At 38.5% G+C, this 20,522-nt stretch overlaps 1 protein-coding gene across 2 annotated transcripts in view; it reads right to left on the bottom strand.

Moving 5' to 3' along the window:
- Window positions 1–1,900, bottom strand: part of acot11a (acyl-CoA thioesterase 11a) — a 69,122-nt gene extending 67,222 nt beyond the window's left edge. Inside the window, exon 1 of one of the 2 annotated variants that reach the window (XM_039734620.1) lies at window positions 1,800–1,900. In XM_039734620.1, coding sequence (XP_039590554.1) covers window positions 1,800–1,802 — 3 coding nt within the window. In that variant the 5' untranslated portion in view covers window positions 1,803–1,900. Of the gene's footprint in view, window positions 1–1,404; window positions 1,567–1,799 lie in introns of those variants that run through there. The other variant, XM_039734621.1, reaches the window with a different exon arrangement.
- Between the last annotated feature and the right edge of the window lie 18,622 nt (window positions 1,901–20,522).

Raw genomic sequence — 20,522 nt, 5'->3', positions numbered from 1 at the left:
GTCTTATAATGCCTGGTCCAAAACAGACCCCTAACTGATGCTAAATCAATAATGTTGAATGCATTTGTAAGTCTCTGCAAATAAAGACATCTGACAACAAATAAATGTCATTTTTTGTTTTTTTTTTTACAATCACCACAAAGTGAAATCTTTCTCTCTAGGGTGCTATATTCGTTCAAATTTGTGAATGTTGATAGTAATTTGCTTGCCTTGTAAAGCCAAAATGATACATTATAAAGCAAGCAGGGCAGAGAACCAATCTGATTATGTTGAATGGGTGACATTACTATTATATTGGCATACATATCTGCAAATCATTTAAATTAACTACAATTAGGCATTATACATTAAAGTTTAAAGCCACTGTGATAAACTTTTTAAAGAAATTTAACAAATGGTAACTTTTCCTCTTGTGAGTGGTACAAAATATTTTAAAGGCAATGCCTACAAAAATTGAGATAACTGCATTGATCCAGCCAATACTAATGAAATAAAGTTGCACTTCTCAGAGATAACAGAAATCAGCGATTATTGAACTTAACGGGAGAGCGGAAAGTAAAATTGGTAGATACTTGGAATACAACAGCAAAGCCCAGCTGTTGCATTAAAAACAAAAGTTTAGGTTTACTGCTAATGCTAGTTGGCTCCAATTTACTAAACAGAGAGAGGGAGGAAAAGCACTATATGACAGACAGTTAAGAAAGGCACTGTTCGAAATTGTTTTCTTGAGCCTCTATAAAAATGTATCCAATATTGCCCCCAAACACACACAAGAAACTCTGTCTTGCATAATCAGAGCTCTAATTTCTACCGTTTTGAAAGTCATCTAATCGAGTTATGTTTGAACGTAATCGAGACTAAAAAAAAAGAAACAAGCACAAAACACATCGTGGCCCACTTAAGAGTTTGTTTTTTTTTAATACGCAGATTAAAACTTGTTTAGCACCAACTTCACACGGACAAGAACGACACTCAGCTGCCACTGTCGACTTTCAGTTCCGACCTTCCCAAAAGGGCAAACAAAGATGACTAAGTTTACAAAAAATAAAAACGATGATGTGTATGGGCACCGGACGGCTCAAAAAATTGGACACTTGTCAGCCTTCACGTCGAGGCAACTTCTTCCTTAATGTCTGTTTAAACGAATCGAGTGCTGGTTGCTTGTAGGTTTTCTGTCAGAAAGTTACAGAAAACGTAAAGGGGCAGGAGTCAGATTTAATGCATTTTTATTGCAATATAACGAACAAGTAAAATTTTGTTCCGAAAGAACTAAAAATAAAAATGAAAACATCTTTAACTTGTAAAAAAAAGCAACGTGGTTCCCGGGAACCCACCCGATCCGCACAAATTGGTGTCTTTCCACCGAACGTCAACCTCCTACAAACTCGTAAACACTACACTTACCTTCAGTCTCGCAATATAACACGCCGTGAAAAACGTGGAGATCTAGAAAACTTAACGAACAGGTGGAAAAGTAAGCGATTTCCGCGGTGCGGCACTGTGCCCAGCGCTGGAGTAGTTGAGCTGGCCGGGATCGCCCCGCCACTCCGCCTCCGTCGCTTCGATGTACACCGCGCACACCCTTCCACGCACAGGGTAGCCGCTAAATCCTTTTAAGGTGGTTCTTATCTGATTGATAACAAAGCAAGTGGCTGCAAAAAGAGAAAGACTGATTCTTATAACTGGATGAAAGTTTATTTACCTTTGGATGAAAACTTTCAAACTTCTCTGATCTGTTTATTTAAATAACATTACTAATTTAATTCATTTTGGAGGCCACCTAAAATTTCTAGCTTTACCATGTCTATGCGAATTGCAGTCGCCAGCTTGATTCCCGTTGAAAAAAGTCCGGAGTCAGAAGCAGAGAACGGCCGCGCCTGCGTTGCTCGATCACGCTGAAACACACCGAATGAGAGAAAAGTAACACCTGAGTGGTTTCACTTAACAGTTCGTAAAGGGGCTCACCTGTCTGACTGCGGCAGGTCCAGATTAACTGACCAATGGGAACTGGAGCATTCGCTCTTATTTACATATGAATGAGTCCATACATTTTGTTTAGTTTACTGAAAGAAAATGTTATTGGATGTTAATAAGAGAAATGACGACCAAAAGTTTGGTGAGTAAAAGAAACACTGAGACAGCGAAGAAGAAGGTTCACTTGTTTAATGAGAAGCGTAAGTGGAGAACTGGAAGAAGTTGGGGAGAAATATTGAAAACTAGCAAAATACCCGCGCTTCGCAGCGGCGAAGTACTGCATTAAAATTTTTATTAAGAAGAAAATTAAACCTTTTTAAACTGAGGGAAAATATGCCAATAATTATTTGTTAAGGATCTCTTTGTATACCACATTGTCAGTTCGGCCCTCCGGTTGTAATATAACCAAGCTGTACGCTGAGCTTACTCTTGAGCATGTAACTTACAGTTGGCCATGTGAACAGTAATCTTGTCTCAAATCTCACAGCTTGGATGGCAGCTGTCATAATCAGTTTGAGTTTCATGGTTTGTTTCAATTACGACAGTATTTGTAGGACTTGTGTTGAAGTGACATTGGCATCTGTCAAGCATTGTAAGCATACAACCGGTTTCATCGATAACTTCACATCCAGCTTTTGAGAGTTTAAACATTCATAAACATCAAAGTGTCCACTACTGAAATCGTCACCTGTGAATCTAAGATGTTTAAGAGGCATTGGCGGTTGTCGAAAGGTGTAAAATATTTGGCCATTTCGTACACTTGAAAGCGACAACCGAACAATTCAGCGACAGCCATCAGCTCACATGCAGAATCATAAGTGAAGGGCTTAAGCATTTCACTATTCTAGTGCTCCTGTGTAGTATAATTATCTCCTGTACCGTCATCAGTCCACACCTTGAACCTGTCCCAGTCATTCAATACATAAGACACAATGTTCCTCTCGATATCAAGAGTGAGCCTGATATGACCGTGCAATATGTAACAAAGAGAATAGAAAAGGTAGGTGCTATCTCCGGGCATGGAAACCACTCGGTAAGTGACAGTTCTTTGATCGATGGTGATCACCTCGATAGACATGTTAATGGGGGTACAGTTGGAATGATAAAGAAATCCCAAAAGGGCAAATAAAGATGACTATGTTTACAAAAATAAAACGATGATGTGTATGGCACCATGGCTAAAAAATTGACACTTGTCATGCCTTCACGTCGAGGCAACTTCACTATGTCGTGTTAAACTAATCGAGTGCTGGTTGCTTGTAGTCAGTCGTCCTTGCTTTCTGTCAGAAAGTTACAGAAAACGACAAAGGACAGGAGTCCGATTTAATGCATTTAATCAAATATAGAAAAGTAAATTTGTTCCAAAAGAACTAAAATAAAATAGAACATCTCTACTTGTAAAGAACGTGGTTCAGAACCCACGGATCCGAACAAATGTAAGTAGTCTATCTACCCCCTGAACGTCAACTCCGTATAACAAACCATAAAACTACATTAGCCTTAGTCTGCAATACAACAGCTGTAGTTATAAACGTGGAGAACTAGAAACTTAACGAACAAGGGGAAAGTAAGGATTTCAAGCGGTGCGTAATGGCAGCATGCCAACAGCTGGAGTAGTTGAGTGGCGGACGCCCGCCACTCTCCCATCGTGCTTCGATGTACACCTGGCATACTCCATTCACGTAAGGGATTCAGCTAGCTAGAACCCTTTTCAAGGTGTTCTTGACGATGGCTATAAGTAACAAGTGGCTGCAAAAAGAAATGCAACGGGATCTTATAACTGATGAAAGTTGTTTTAGTTGTGCAATAATTCGAAGATGTAAATAAATTCAAATCACTTTTGACTGTTTATTTAAACTAACATTCCTAAATTGAATCTAATTTTGAGGCACCTGAGAAATTTCTAGCATTTCACCATGTCTACTACGAATTGCAGATCCAGCTTGATGTCCTGAATTCAAAGGCCCAGGAGTCAGACCACGAAAAGAACGGCCGGCCTTCAGTTTGCTCGATGCCACCTACAACAATTTCCGTGAGATGAGGTAAATAAGAAAGTAACACTGAGGGTTTCACTTAACATTCGTAAAATGGCTCACCTGTCTGATACTGTGGCAGGTCCAGAATTAACTTGACCAATGGGAAGTTGGAGACATTAGCCTACTACATATGAATAAGTTCACATTGTTGAATTAGTTTACTGAAAGAAAATGTTTTGGATGTTAATAAGAGAAATGACGACCAAAAGTTTGGTGAGTAAAAGAAACACTGAGACAGCGAAGAAGAAGGTTCACTTGTTTATTGAGAAGCGAAGTGGAGAACTGGAAGAAGTTGGGGAGAAATATTGAAAACTAGCAAAATACCCGCTTTGCAGCGAAGTACTCATTAAAAATTTTATTAAGAAGAAAATTAAACCTTTTAAACTGAGGGAAAATATGCCAATAATTATTTGTTAAGGATCTCTTTGTATACCACATTGTCAGTTCGGCCTCGGTTGAACATGCCAAGCTGTTGCTGAGCTTACTCTTGAGCATGTAACTTACAGTTGGCCATGTGAACAGTAATCTGTTTCAAATCTCACAGCTTGATTTGCTTATAATGGGTTGAGTTTCATGGTTTGTTAATTCATACAGATTTGCAGGGTTTGTGGTTGAAGTATTGCATTGTCAAGCTGTAGACAAACCATTTCGAAAAACAACAGTTAGTTAAACTTCAACTAAATGTCCATAGAAATGGTGTATCTGAACAAGTGTAAGTAAGCTCTAAAATACCTACACAATAACAATGTAATAAACAAACAATAAAACAGCAGAAAGCCGTGGATAAATAAAAGGCTGTAGTTATCAGCAGGGAGCGTAATCCCATTGAAGCAAGGAAGGAATGTAGAGACTGAAGCGACGGACGCCTTATATATGGCAGGCAGCCAACAACGGGAGGCGTGAGATGGGGACCAACGCCACCTCACACGGTGACCGAGGTGCAGGCCATGGGTTATAATATGCGTAAGTAGGATTCAGTAAGCTTGGAACCCGGTGCCAAATTTGTTGAAGATGGGCTATAAGTAAAAAGACTGTTGAAAAGTTCAATATGCGGATCATGGCATCATACCACAAACAAGTCCTACATTGGTTTTAGTTAGTGCAGGAAGCCGCCACCAAATTGAGAAGATGGGCCATAAATAAGAAAAGTTCAACATGGCAGCGTGTTGACCTATTATGACGTACACGTAGAATTCTGAAATGAAACCTCGCTTAACTGTTGTGAAGTAGCTGTAAGGAATTAGTCCTGCAAATTCAGCTTCTAACCTACGGGAAGTTGGAGAATTAGTGATGTTGGAAAGTTCAAATGGTGCGACAGTTGCGCATACCACGAAATAATCGTGCATTAGTTTGTTAGCTCAGGATGCCACCTACCAAATTTTGTGAAATGGGGCGTAAATAAGAAAGTTCAACATGGCGTGAAGTTGTTAGAACGTTATGACTGTTACCCGTAGAATTTGAAATGAAACCTGCTTAATGTTGTAAGTAAGCTGAAGTGAATAGGCCTGCCAAATTTCAGCCTTCTACCTACGGAAGTTGGAGAATTAGTGACGCTTGGAAAGTTCAATATGCGAGTTGAAAGAATGGTGTCATACAGTTGATAATAAGAAAGGACTTTTCGGTTCCGTAAAAGTTCAATATGGAGACACTAGTGGTCATGATACCACGGAAATGAAGTACCAAATTTCAGCCTTCTACCTACACGGAAGTTGGAGAATTAGTGCGTTGAAAGTTCAATATGGCGTCCGACATTGGCATACCACGAAATAAGTAAGTACATCGGTCAGTTAGCGTTGAGGAAGCCGCCTACCGATTTCGGAAGATGGGGCCATAAACAAGAAAGTTCAACATGTCGGACGTTGTCCTCGTATCAACGTATGACCGTTAGGTAGAATTTCAATGAAACCTGCTTAACTTTTGTAAGTAAACTGTAGGGAATAAGCCTGCCAAATTTCAGCTTTCACCACATGGAAGTTGGAGAATTAGTGATGAGTCATGAGTCAGTCAGTGAGTCAGTCAGTCGTCAGTCAGTGAGGGCTTTGCCTTTTATATTATAGATAATAAAACAGGTCTGTGAAAAATGAGATTAAGGATGGATGGTAAATCGTGATCCTTAAAATATATTGCTAATGATGCTGTCTTGGGGTGTGAATGAAAATAAAATTTTAAGATTGTAGGGGTTTTGCTGAGTAGAAATGGAGGAAAACTGAATACAAATCTGATACTGAGGGATAAAGAAAATGGTGATCAGGCGTAAAAAGCTATCAAATTTATGGGTATTACGATATTCAGCAAGCAGGCCCGCGCAGAGGACAAATGGGACCCTGGTCCAGGGCCCTAACGGAAGGGGACCCCTTCACGCGTGATTTTTTTTGTATAGGTATTTGAAGGTTTTGGCATGTGGGGACCGGGAAGGCAGAGGGGCCCACACGACCAGTTGTCTGGGGCCCAAATATTTCTGGCGCCGGGCCTGCAGCAAGTATTATTGACGCAGCTATAAATAATAAAGAATGGCTACTTGTATAGTGAAATATGAAATCAAATTGAAGTTTACTGCCATGTGCAGAAGTACAATGAAGTTCTTATTAAATCACATCCAGCTTTTGAGAGTTTAAACATTCATAAACATCAAAGTGTCCACTACTGAAATCGTCACCTGTGAATCTAAGATGTTTAAGAGGCATTGGCGGGTGTCGAAAGGTGTAAAATATTTGGCCATTTCGTTCACTTGAAAGCGACAACCGAACAATTCAGCTGCAGCCATCAACTCACATGCAGAACAATAGGTGAAGGGCTTAAGCATTTCACTCTTCTAGTGCTCCGGTGTAGTATAATTATCTCCTGTACCGTCATCAGTCCACACCTTGAACCTGTCCAGTCATTCAATACATAAGACAGAATGTTCCTCCGGATATCAAGAGTGAGCCTGATATGGCCGTGCAATATGTAACAAAGAGAATGGAAAAGGTAGGTGCTATCTCTGGGCATGGAAACCACTCGGTAAGTGACAGTTCTTTGATCGATAGTGATCATCTCGATAGACATGGTAATGGGGGTTGGAATGATAAAGGAAATGGGTACCTGAGCAATGTAAAGTAAGTGTAAAATACCTATACAATAACTATAATTGTAATAAACAAACAATAAAACAGCGGAGAAGCCGTGGATTAAACAAAAGGCGTGAATCCCAGGCGAAGCAAGGAAGGGAATGTAGAGACCGGAGCGACGGACGGTTTATATAGGCAGGCAGCCAACAACGGGAGGCGTTGGGATGGGGACCCAACGCCACCTCACACGGTGACTGAGGTGCAGGCCATGGGCGTATATATGTACGTAAGTAGGATTCAGTTAGCGTTGGGAACCCGTGTGCCAAATTTGTTGAAGATGGGCCCATAAGTAACAAAGACTGTTGAAAAGTTCAATATGGCGGCGACAGTGGCATCATACCACCAAACAAGTACGTACATTGGTTTTGGTTAGTGCAGGAAGCCGCCTACCAAATTTCGAGAAGATGGGGCCATAAATAAGAAAGTTCAACATGATGGAGACGTTGTTGACTGTTATGACCATTACGTAGAATTTCGAAATGAAACCTGCTTAACTTTTGTAAGTAAGCTGTAAGGAATTAGCCTGCCAAATTTCAGCCTTCTACCTACACGGGAAGTTGGAGAATTAGTGATGTTGGAAAGTTCAATATGGTGGCCGACAGTGGCGTCATACCACCGAAATAAGTACGTGCATTAGTTTCGGTTAGCTCAGGGATGCCACCTACCAAATTTCGTGAAGATGGGGCCGTAAATAAGAAAGTTCAACATGGCGAACGTTGTTGACCGTTATGACCATTACGCGTAGAATTTGAAATGAAACCTGCTTAACTGTTGTAAGTAAGTTGTAAGGAATGAGCCTGCCAAATTTCAGCCTTCTACCTACACGGAAAGTTGGAGAATTAGTGACGTTGGAAAGTTCAATATGGCGGTTGACAGTGGTGTCATACCAACGAAATAAGTACGTACATCGGTTTCCGTTAAAAGTTCAATATGGCGGCCGACAGTGGCATCATACCACCGAAATAAGTACCAAATTTCAGCCTTCTACCTACACGGGAAGTTGGAGAATTAGTGACGTTGAAAGTTCAATATGGCGGCTGACAATGACGTCATACCACCAAAATAAGTATGTACATTGGTTTCGGTTAGCGCAAGGAAGCCGCCTACCAAATTTCGTGAAGATGGGGCCATGAATAAGAAAGTTCAATATGGCGGACGTTGTTGACCGTTATGACCGTTACGCATAGAATTTCGAAATGAAACCTGCTTAACTTTTGTAAGTAAGCTGTAAGGAATGGTCCTGCCAAATTTCAGCCTTCTACCTACATGGGAAGTTGGAGAATTAGTGACGTTTGGAAAATTCAATATGGCGGCCGACAGTGGCGCCATACCACCGAAATAAGTAAGTACATCGGTTTCGGTTAGCGCAGGGAAGCCGCCTACCGAATTTCGTGAAGATGGGGCCATAAACAAGAAAGTTCAACATGTCGGACGTTGTCGTCCGTTATCGACCGTTATGACCGTTACGTGTAGAATTTCGAAATGAAACCTGCTTAACTTTTGTAAGTAAACTGTAAGGAATAAGCCTGCCAAATTTCAGCTTTCTACCTACATGGGAAGTTGGAGAATTAGTGATGAGTCAGTGAGTCAGTCAGTGAGTCAGTCAGTCAGTCAGTCAGTGAGGGCTTTGCCTTTTATTATTATAGATAATAAAACAGGTCTGTGGAAAAAAATTAGATTAAGGATGGATGGTAAATCGTGATCCTTAAAATATATTGCTAATGATGCTGTCTTGGGGTGTGAATGAAAATAAAATTTTAAGATTGTAGGGGTTTTGCTGAGTAGAAATGGAGGAAAACTGAATACAAATACGATACTGAGGGATAAAGAAAATGGTGATCAGGCGTAACAAAGCTATCAAATTTATGGGTATTACGATATTCAGCAAGCAGGCCCGCCGCCAGGGGGGGACAAATGGGACCCTGGTCCAGGGCCCTAACGGAAGGGGACCCCTTCACGCGTGATTTTTTTTGTATAGGTATTTGAAGGTTTTGGCATGTGGGGACCCGGGGGAAGGCAGAGGGGCCCACACGTACCCAGTTGTCTGGGGCCCAAATATTTCTGGCGGCGGGCCTGCAGCAAGTATTATTGACGCAGCTATAAATAATAAAGAATGGCTACTTGTATAGTGAAATATGAAATCAAATTGAAGTTTACTGCCATGTGCAAAGTACAATGAAGTTCTTATTTGTCATCGGAGAACTGAGCAGCAAATTTAAGCCAGTTGCGTTTTCATTTATAGACCACTATAAATGTGTGGTTAAATGTTAAAAAGTATTAAATGGGTGGATCAAAAAAAAAGAAAACCCAGCAAAAATAATAAGAAGTTGTAAAGTGTATTGATAAAGAAAAAAAAACACAAACAAAAAGTAAAACATTGTACTGAGATACATTTTATGGAAATTGCCATGAGTTTAAAGGGCAAGCACACAGGTATGTGACAGCAACACGTAAAAGTAACAAATAACAATACACTGTGCTTTACATAAGAAGAAATCAACTAAAGATTCAAGGAATTTGTGGACGGTCCTGTCCTGGAGAACAGGAGTCACCATAACATGTTTCGGGGAATGTAAAATAGCAGAAGAATTATGGAGACAAATAAAAAAATAATCATAGAAGTCAGTCAGTCATCATCCAACCCGGTATATTCTAACACAGGGTCACAGGGGTCTGCTGGAGCCAATCCCAGCCAACACAGGGCACAAGGCGGGAACAAATCCCTGGGCAGGGTGCCAGCCCACCGCAGGGCACACACACACACACCCACAATTTAGAATCACCAGACACAGGGAGAACATGCAAACTCTACACAGGGAGGACCCGGGAAGCAAACCTAGGTCTCCTAACTGCAAGGCAGCAGAACTACCACTGCACCACCATGCCGCCCAATCATAGAAGTATTGGACACAAAAATGGTTGTAAACCAGTGGTTCTCAAACTGTGGGGCAGGCCCCTCTAGGGGGGCGCAAAGTAACAAAAAGGGGGGCGCAAAGATGTGAATAAAGAAAACAAAAATATGAAAAATACATCTATTGAAACCAAAACAAATTAACTTAAACTACATTCTGATACTAGAAAAATAAATGCTGTTGTAATGTATGGAATAGGAGAAAAATAATGGGCGTATTAAAGTGAAAGCAGTGACTAAATTATCAAACAAAAATTTCAAAAGATGAATATTGAAAAAAAGAAGTTAATAATTAATTAATGAAATCTGATCCATTCATTATTTAAACTCTCTTGTCCAGAGCAGAGTCACAGCAGCCTAGCTCAATGAAGAGTGAACATATCAAGGACCAATTGAGCATCCTCAGTCCACCTAAGCTGCATGTCTTTGGACTGTAGGGAGTAGGGCACCCAAAGGAAACCCATGCAGAAACAAGGATAGCAAACAGTAATCTCCCTACAGGAAGCAGCCAGGACTTGAACCCTTGTCTTCTTGTTGCAAGGCAGCAGAACTACCACTGCACTCATGTAATGAGATATATATAGTGTAACAAATGAGAAGAATGGAAACAATCATAAAATAGACATACAAATTCCACATAGATAGTGACAAGAACAGATTTTGATTCCAGACCACTGAAGGTGCGAGTTGGCAGCACTAACCACCACTCTAGAATAAAACATTCCTCTTTATTATAACCACATACATTTACAAAGTACTCATTTGCAAAATTAAGGTTAGGAAAAAGACATTCACATTAATCTTTAATAAAGATTCAATAATTTTAGGGGATTTAATATCTAAGTCTTATTATTCATTCATCCTTACTTCATTTGCTGAATCCACTTCTTCCAATTCAGCATCACGATGAACAAGAAAACTAGTTTGGTAGTATCGTGCATATTGTATGTGTTGCAAAATAATAAATATTTTATTGTTATACTTGGTTTAAGATGATCTATATACAACATTTGTACACATATGTTTTATTTGTGCTTTTTTCACTTATTTTTATATATCTTAAATTACAAAACACTGTATCTTAGCCGTAAAAGTAACATGCCTCGTTTTTCTTGGGAATGCCTTTGTTTAGACACTGGAATGAAAACTCCATTCAACAGCTAAAAATCAGATCTAAGTGGAACAGTACTGATCCATCCTTGCCATGGTACACGGCTCAGTCCTTTACCCTTACACAAATAACTGAGGGGTTATGAGAACTGGCCAAATGTAGATTTGTAAATTTGTAGATTTGCAACAAGCTTATAACTGTGAACCATGTAGCGTCTTCTGAAAGGTGCTTTAAGAAGTACATTGTTTACGTATCACTGTGGTACAACATTTTGTCTGTTTTACACTAAATCTCCAATGATCACCAATGTTCCAATAAACTGAAACAGACCTCTAACTTCAAGTAAATCACATGACAGAAAATCTTGCAGCAGTGATGGACAACTCACAGTTATTTAAGGTCATTGGATGTACCAAATTAATCATTATGGCTCTCCCTCTTTGGCCTTTTATCCCCTTGATTCTGCCCAATTCTGTATAGTAATCATTTTGGGCTCTACCTATAATGTTAATGTACATTAACACAAATAACACAAATAATGGCATTAACACAAATAACTTAATTACCATTTTAAGCTACCATAACACTCTGATTCAGCTTTGCTAAAAATTAGAGTGTTAACCAGTAAGTCCTTTTACATTAATAATCTTATCAGTTATAAGAAAGTCACCTATTTTACACTAAGCGAAACGTGGCCCAGCTGAGATGGTGCGGCAACATTAACTGAAGCAGCTCCTCTGAATTACAGCTTTGCTCATTCGGTTCACCAAGGCAAAAAATATGACAATTTAGTGAGTATTTACTCAAGCCAATTAAACTGTAAAGATGCTGTGTTTGCTACCTTCACGTCTTTTGAGTATATTGCCATTGTTATTCAAGGACTGTCCTAGTCTCTCGTATTGACCGTTCATAGACCTCCTAAATATAATGCATTTTTTATTGAGGAATTCTCTGACTTAGTATCTATAATAATAGCTAACTATGACAAGTTCCTAATTGTAGGCGATTTTAAATTTCATGTGGATAACCAATGTGACCAGAAAGCAAGAGAATTCATGAACTCCTTTGATCTCATGCCTCCTAAAAACTACTAATGAAACTAGTGAGGCTTTTGCTATATTTTTCAAACACAAAATAAATGATATTAGAAATAATATAGTACATCCACCCCCAAAGTTTTTTTTTCTGATTGAATCCCAGCATTCCCTTTTAAGCAAGTTCAGTTCTTTCACTGGAGCAGATCTACCCAAACTACATAAAATAATTTCTCAGTTGAAACCCTCCACCTGCGTCCTTGACCTAGTACCATCAGGTTTTTTCAAAGAAGTCTCTGCTGTGCTAATTGATAGTGTATTTGACATTGTGAACTCATCATTAGATACGGGGTCTTCCCTGACTGTCTTAAAATTTCAGTTAATAAACCCCTGCTCAAGAAAAATATCCTCGACTGCTCTGTTTTTGACTTTAGACCAACTTCTTCTTTAATATTATTGCCTAATCTTATCTGTTTTTTGTTTCATATAACTGTCTTTTTGTTGTCTTGTAAAGTACTTTTAGCTCCACTGTTTATATGAAAATGTGCTATATAAATAAATGTTGTTGCTGGTGTTGTATTTCTGTATTATGTGTAGCCCTCAAATGGTGGTCTTGTAGCTTTCTTCCATATGATCTTCTCAACTGGGCTTAATGCTCATTAATTACGGAACAGATTCTTGTGGAACGGTTCTTACACCATAGAAAGTGGAGCTCAAGTGTTGCTTCTGTTTTATTTGTGGTCATTGATTTGGAGCACTCTCTTCTCTCAGTAAATTACAGTGTTTTTGGTTTAGTTGTATTTAGACAATTTTCTGTTTTTACACAAGTTTGGAGTCTTACTGTTAGGACTCTCTTTTGATTTATTGTTCTAATTTTGTGTAGTTCTCCTTTTTTCAGTTATTATTTTGGTTACTTTTAGTTTTCAGTTTTCTTTACTTTCATTTTTAGAGGTGTTTATTCGTGTCTTGTAGAGTATTTAGTGTTTATTATGTTTTCTTTTTCTGTTTTTGCTATCTTTGTTTTTTTTCTCATAGTTTTGTTAGCTAATTTAGAATTTGTTCTAGGAGCTTTATTAAGTTAGTTATTTGTGATTGGGGTTATTAGTGATAATTACCAGATTATTTTATTAGTGCATTGATTTAGTGTTAATTAAATTATTATTATTAGTTCTTGTGGTTACTCTTATTCTAATATATGGTAATTTTGCTAACTGAGACACACTGACATGTTCCTGATTAGGTATGAAACAATTAAGTTCTACCATTTATGTGTGTCTGATGTTATGATCAGCTGGTAGCAGTACCTCCCAAAACACATTACTAATTAAGAATTAATAATTTACAGAATTTTTATTTAATTAAAAAACACTTCTAAGGAATATATTATGAAAAACTAAAACAAACAAAAATAAACTAGAAATATGAAACTGACAAGAGAAAACAGAAAGAGAACAAAAGGGACAACTCCAAATCAAGGACTTAAACACTGATAAATAAAAACATGAAAGACCTAATCCAATAGCTGAAAAATGGAGAGGAAGCCCAAAATGTTGGGTAGGAAAACAAGTAAACAGAAGTAAATAAGAAAATTTCTAATACATATTATTTGTCAGGAAACTTAAATGAATAAACTCTGTAACAAGGATAACAAATTTTCTAATTTTTTTTACAGTTTGCTAATTACAACAATAATGTTTAATGTGTGTGTTTAATTTTAGTGTTTTAATTTAGGTTTCTTTTAGATGTCTCTCTTCTTCTTCTTCTTCTTCTTTCAGTTGTTCCCATTAGGGGTCGCCACAGTGGTTCATCTTCTTCCATATCTTTCTGTCCTCTACATTTTGCTCTGTTACACCCATCACCTGCAAGTCCTCTCTCACAACATCCATAAACCTTTGCTTAGGCCTTCCTCTTTTTCTCTTCCCTGGCAGCTCTGTCCTTAGCATCCTTCTCCCAATATACCCAGCATCTCTCCTCTGCACATGTCCAAACCAATGCAATCTCGCCTCTCTGACTTTGTCTCCCAACCGTCCATCTTGAGCTGACCCTGTAATGTACTCCTCTCTTCCACAATCTCCATTACTCTGTACTGTTGATTCCAAGTATTTAAACTCATCCACCTTCGCCAACTCTACTCCCTGCATCCTCACCATTCCACTAACCTCCCTCTCATTTACACACATGTATTCTGTCTTCTTCCTACTGACCTTCATTCCTCCTAAATAAGAAAAACTTGGGATGAGACGTGACCTTCTCAGAAAAACACTTTCACGTCCATCAAGACTAGACTTTGTGCCAAGAGATTTAACCACGGGCGGCACGGTGGCCAGTAGTAGCGCTGCTGCCTCGCAGTTAGGAGACCCGGGTTCGCTTCTCGAGTCCTCCCTGCGTGGAGTTTGCATGTTCTCCTCGTGTCTGCGTGGGTTTCCTCCCACAGTCCAAAGACATGCAGGCTAGGTGGATTGGCGATTCTGAATTGGCCTTAGTGTGTGCTTGGTGTGTGGGTGTGTTTGTGTGTGTCCTGCGGTGGGTTGGCACCCTGCCCGGGATTGGTTCCTGCCTTGTGCCCTGTGTTGGCTGGGATTGGCTCCAGCAGACCCCTGTGACCCTGTGTTCGGATTGATTGGGTCCAGCAGACCCCTGTGGTTGGATGATGGATGGATGGATTTAACCACACCTTTGGGCTGGAAAAAGACAAAGAATTGTAAAGAATTCAAAAATGTTGGTGTGATACACATGCAAAGCAGGTTAGAGATAATGGAAGTAGGAAAATTCAAAAGTCTCAAAAAATGATAGCAAAGATTGCATTAGCGCAAACAAACGGAAAATATTACTCTGTGAAATTTAGTAAATAATCTGTGTGCCCAAATCTTATAAGGGAAAGCTCACATTGTCTTTATTGTGTGATCAAAATGTTATGTAACTAGAATAGCAACCAGATACTGTACAAATGAGTGAATTAGATCGTAAGGAACAATCATTCATGTTTTCTCAAGAGAAATAAAATATGGGACAGATAAGCGTGTTTTAAAATAGTGTTGGATTCTGGAGATATGCAAATGTAAAGGAAGAAGCAAGAACATGTATTAGTAGAATGTCCATCCATCAATTTTCCAACCCGCTGAATCCGTACATGTTTAAAATCTGAGATATTAATCAGCATGTTAGGTGTGTCCAACTCTAGTCCTGGAGGGCTACAGGTTTTTATTCTAACCCTTTTCTTAATTAGTGACCAGTTTTTGTTTTTACATTAAAATTTTCTTCAATTTTATGTGATTTGCTATGTAAGACATAGACTCTTTAATTAATTCTTTTTTCCTTAATTAACAGCCAAACAATAATGAGATACAGTGTGCCAACACATGACTGACTAACTTGTGCCCACGATACAATATTGGAAAATAAAGAAAGGTGATAGTCCCAGTAATGTTGATCTACTCAGGTCAGCAAAACATTTTCATGATGTTCTTAAAAAAGAAAATCAACAGTTTTGGAAATGTCTGATTTTACAGAATGACAGCACTAACAAACCATGACTTTAAATAATGGGTTTATTTAACAACAAGAATCATCTTCCAATTCAGAAGCTGGTTATAGTTTGAGGCTCCAACGTAGATGGTCATCTGTTGGCACATTTCACATCTCATTTTGTTTGGCTCCTATTGAAGGAAAAAAGAAGCAATTCAGCAGCCTAAGTGTTAAAAAATGGGCAATAAAACTAAAGGAAAATAAAAGTCAGTTAACATCAGAAATTAGTCACTGATTAACAATGTGACAGAAAGGAAAACCTGCAGCCACTGTAGCCTTCCATGATTGAATTTAGACAAGATGTAAGAAGATGTGACATAAGGGCTTGGGACTTGATAAGTCAACATGTTTCTTATGAATAGATGAGCTGAACTATGGGAACTTATCAGTTGTCCAATTTTGAATGATGCAAGATTTTAAATAAAATAGCCATCAAAGGAACCCTATAAAGGTCAGGAAATTTAAAAGGCATTTTTATTGAGACATCTCCACAGCCAGCTATCTACAATTAAAAATGGTCAGATTTGCCATCTACGGATCATTCCTCCACTCTGAGACATCACACCTGGCATAAGAAGACAACTAGCTAAAGCCACCACCTGATACAAAGCGTTCTCTGATTGTATGTTTTTCATATCTAAATTTATGCCCGTTTTTTCTGCAAATAAATATAAGTAATAAGTTTGAATGTTACTTTGCTGAAGTTGTCTTGTTTACTGACATTTAGTAATGGCTGATTAGAGTTAATATTACAGACTGTTAATTTTGGTTACGTTCTTTCAGTGGTGCAAACAGCCATACCCGTAACTCAGTAAGATAAAGCTTTCAAACAAGCCCTCGGTTTCTGGTAGAATACTTGTGCAGCCCTTTCAAAGGTAGGTATCTTGATATGGAGCACCAAAATTGAAAATCCTAACAGGATTGCAGCCCTGACTGTTTGTAAGGTATTCTGAAGTGTAGCTCTTTCAGGGGAAGCAATCTAGAAATGGACTGATAAATCTGTGAATACTAGTTGAGTGCGGCTTGTGAGCAGAGTGGCTTCTAGCCCCTTTTACGGTATTGTAGTTGAGGCCTCAGCCAATATTAATTTGTTACAGACTTCATTGTAAGAATGAAGTGCTATTGTGGATGAAGTGTTTTAGGTTGAGTGCGCTGAGCCTGTGATGAGTGAATATTAAACAGGTTAGTACAGCAGAATATACATATGAATCGAAGCTAATAATTTAGGCATTTCCAGAATTAACTTGTCCACCAATATAAAAATAACTTTAGAGGTTAATGTGCCTTTCATAAAGAATAATTTTTACCTTTATAATAAGAGGAGAAAATAATGCCAACTTGTTGTGCTAGGAAAAAAGACTTGGATGACAGGCAGGAAAATATCGTAACTAAGTAATCAAAATGAGAGTGCCAAAACTTTTAACGAAAGGCAAAATATTAAAATCATGAGGATGAGTGAAAATTGGGAGATCAAAAACAGTATAAAGAATGTTGTGAAAAAGCATATTTTTTTGTTATCCACAAATTCCCATAAGGACTTCACCAGAAGCAAACTTATACCCTGCCACCCCAAGGACATCCCACTTCACCAAACTCTGGGTCATAACAGGGGCAATGTATAAGCAAATGGCAAAAGACGTGAAAAACAATAAAATGCGACAAGTAAATTACAAATATCCTCAATAATTGCCAAAATAAAAATGGAAAACATTATCTCTAAGATCAAAGACTCCAAATGGGTGAAGGACATTAAATTTCTATTCATAAGGATAGAAAAACCAAAGTAAGCGAGCATTATAACAAAACTAAGCCAAGTGTTACAAAACACTAGAAGGCTAGGTAATATTTAGGTGAAACAATGCCAAGAAGAAAAATACAACTTTTAAAGAAATTCCTAACTACCTGAATTACCTAACTTATCAGAAGAGTAGCCTAAAAGCAAAAAGGATAGAGAGAGAGAGTGAATGCCCTCACCCATGGCCAATGGCCCAGCAGTCTGACTGGGATCCACACTGAGTTTAAAGAGGGCAGCCTTGGGCGGCTGCTCTAAAGATGGTACGCATGCAGAATCAGGAGTCTCCCAGCACTTGGGCTCAGCTTTAATCAGGAGAGAAAAGGAATAATCATAAATAATTAACAAAAAAAGGAAAACTAGAATGAGACAATTGAAAAGGCGAGATAAAGGTTAGAAGAAAATAAATAAAATTTATATTAAAAACTACACTGAAAAATTACAAACAAATAAGAAAAAAAAATAAACAAGAAGTAAAAAACAAAACGAAACCCAGAGTCCAAGCATCTCAACCTCAATATGTGGCACAAATCTATAGTACTGCATACATCAGAATAAACAGTGCAAGAAAAAAACAATGTAGAAAAATATTCAATGTGCCCATTATTTGCATTATTTTGTGTGATCCTATTATGATATTATTCAGCTGACGTATTATCATTACTGGGCTAGTAGTTGAAATGCATTTCAATAGCTGAAATGCACTGTCTCTCCCTTTCTTCCTCATCTGAGGTTTACTGGAATCGTCCTCTACTCTTCCACTGCTCTTTCCATGTGACTCTGGTGATCTTTTCTCTACCCTGTCCATTGCCTGTTTATTTATGCTGCCATCTCCACCTTATAATGCTCACTTGGGGTCAAAGGCAATACCATCTGCCTTCACTTTCCCAAACTCTGTGACTCATTCCATGTGAGGATGCTTCCCAATACTCACTGTCAGCCACACAACTCATCAAATGGAATAAAGCCAAAGTGCATATTTTAGTCGTAAGTACCACCCATAGCTCAAATGCTTGTATACTGTGCAACTTCTGTATGTTTTATAAAAGTGTGGAGACTTGTTTAATGCCTTTTGTAGATCTTCGCTGCCATGATGTTACGGATCACATGCATGACATGTCCAGAGTCCATAAAACATTAAAGGGACCATGAAAAAAACAAACAAACAAACAAAGCAGTTGTATGGACACAGCCTTGCAATAAGTATAAAAATATGAAAAACAAAAATAACAATTGATAACATTAAAAAATAAAACAAAAATGGTTCTATTGGATTCCATCCATCCATTATCCAACCCACTATATCCTAACTACAGGGTCAAGGGGTCTGCTGGAGCCAATCCCAGCCAACACAGGGCACAAGGCAGGAAACAAACCCCAGGCAGGGCGCCGGCCCACAACAGGGCGCGCACACACACCAAGCACAATTTAGAATTGCCAGTCCACCTAACCTGCATGTCTTTGGACTATCGGAGGAAACCGGAGGAAACCCACGCACACAGGGAGGAGAACATGTAAACTCCACACAGGGAGGACTCGAGAAACGAACCTGGGTCTCCTAACTGCGAGGCAGCAGCGCTACCCACTGTGCCACCGTGCAGCTCTATTTAATTTCTAACATATATTTATATATATAAATTTTTACATCCTTATTCATTCCACTATCCTCTAAGACTCAGTTTTATTATTAAATGGTTGGGAAATAGGGTGATGGGGTGCCAGTCCTCATGTGTACATCTACACACATTCGTTGCTCTGAATGGCAGCAATCGATGCAAGCCAGGATACAACCTGGACAGTAATGCAATGCAACACAACGCACGCTCACTCATACTTGTCCAGTTTAGTTTATAATCAGCATAATATGCATTTCAATGCAGTGGTTACAGTGGTTTCAAGTCAGATACACTTCTGTATATTTGATACTGGAAGAGCAAAGAGTTAATCCAACATTGACACTACAGTCATCATCTAAAATAGTTAAATACACTACATGAAGAATTAATCTAAAAACCCTATGTGAATGTGGATTTTCTAGTTACTCTTTGTAAATTGAAACAACTGTGGCAGTAAAGAATTTACTGTGTGGTTCTCCATTGTACCCACTTCAGGTCTCTAAGTCAAACTGCACTAAATCACAATGTTCAGCAAACTGTCAGCATTCAAGAAGACACCTTAATAGCTTCATCTATTTCACTGTTCAAGGAAACTCTACAAATAATAATCATCTGTCTACATCAGAAATGCTTGACCTTCCTCAGGTCATTCACCAGAGTAATTCACAATTTCAGCTGATCTCCAAAGCAGATCAACCAGCATATGAGATTTAAGAACAAAAAAAAATGTATTCCGCCTCACTGGAAGGTGCAACCCACCGCCACCTTCCCGCAAGAACATTTGTTGAATGATAACATGCTTTCAAATGTTACAAAATATCTCAAACAATTAGAACATATATAATCAAATACTGCTGATTAATCTACTTGCATATATTATAAATATAAAGTCTTACTACTTCTGGCTAAATTCTCCACTGGTATAAACTGCCCCTGCAAAGGACAGGGCTTGTGCCTGGTTTCGGTCAAACACTGATGGGATACACCTTGAACCTAAATTAGGTTATGCAGTTTGAAAAATGAGTGAAATCACCAGAAAAATCTTAAAAAAAGATTAAATGGTTCAATTATAATATACAGTAAAGGAAGACAAGTAAAACACTTGAGTCGTTGCATGTTCACTTTGTCTGTTAAAGAATTAAAAATTCTTACACTCTAAATAAAATGAAACTAAATAGTCACAAACAAATATGATAATATATGTGCTGCCAAGAAAACAGCCGAGGGAATAGGGCAGTGATGGGCAATTTGAATTGAAATTGATTCACTTTTAGGATTGGGTGCATTGTTTTGTGTGTGTGTGTGTGTGTGTGTGTGTGTGAGTGATATTGTATGTATTGTGACCACATAGCCCCAGATGTCAGATATGAGTGCCCAGACACCAGTCACATTTTTAAAAGACCTTTTGGTTGAACA

Source organism: Polypterus senegalus, chromosome 14 (assembly GCF_016835505.1).
Source record: "Polypterus senegalus isolate Bchr_013 chromosome 14, ASM1683550v1, whole genome shotgun sequence".
In the NCBI taxonomy this organism is placed as follows: Eukaryota; Metazoa; Chordata; class Cladistia; order Polypteriformes; family Polypteridae; genus Polypterus; species Polypterus senegalus.
This window is presented reverse-complemented; position numbering and strand designations above follow the sequence as displayed.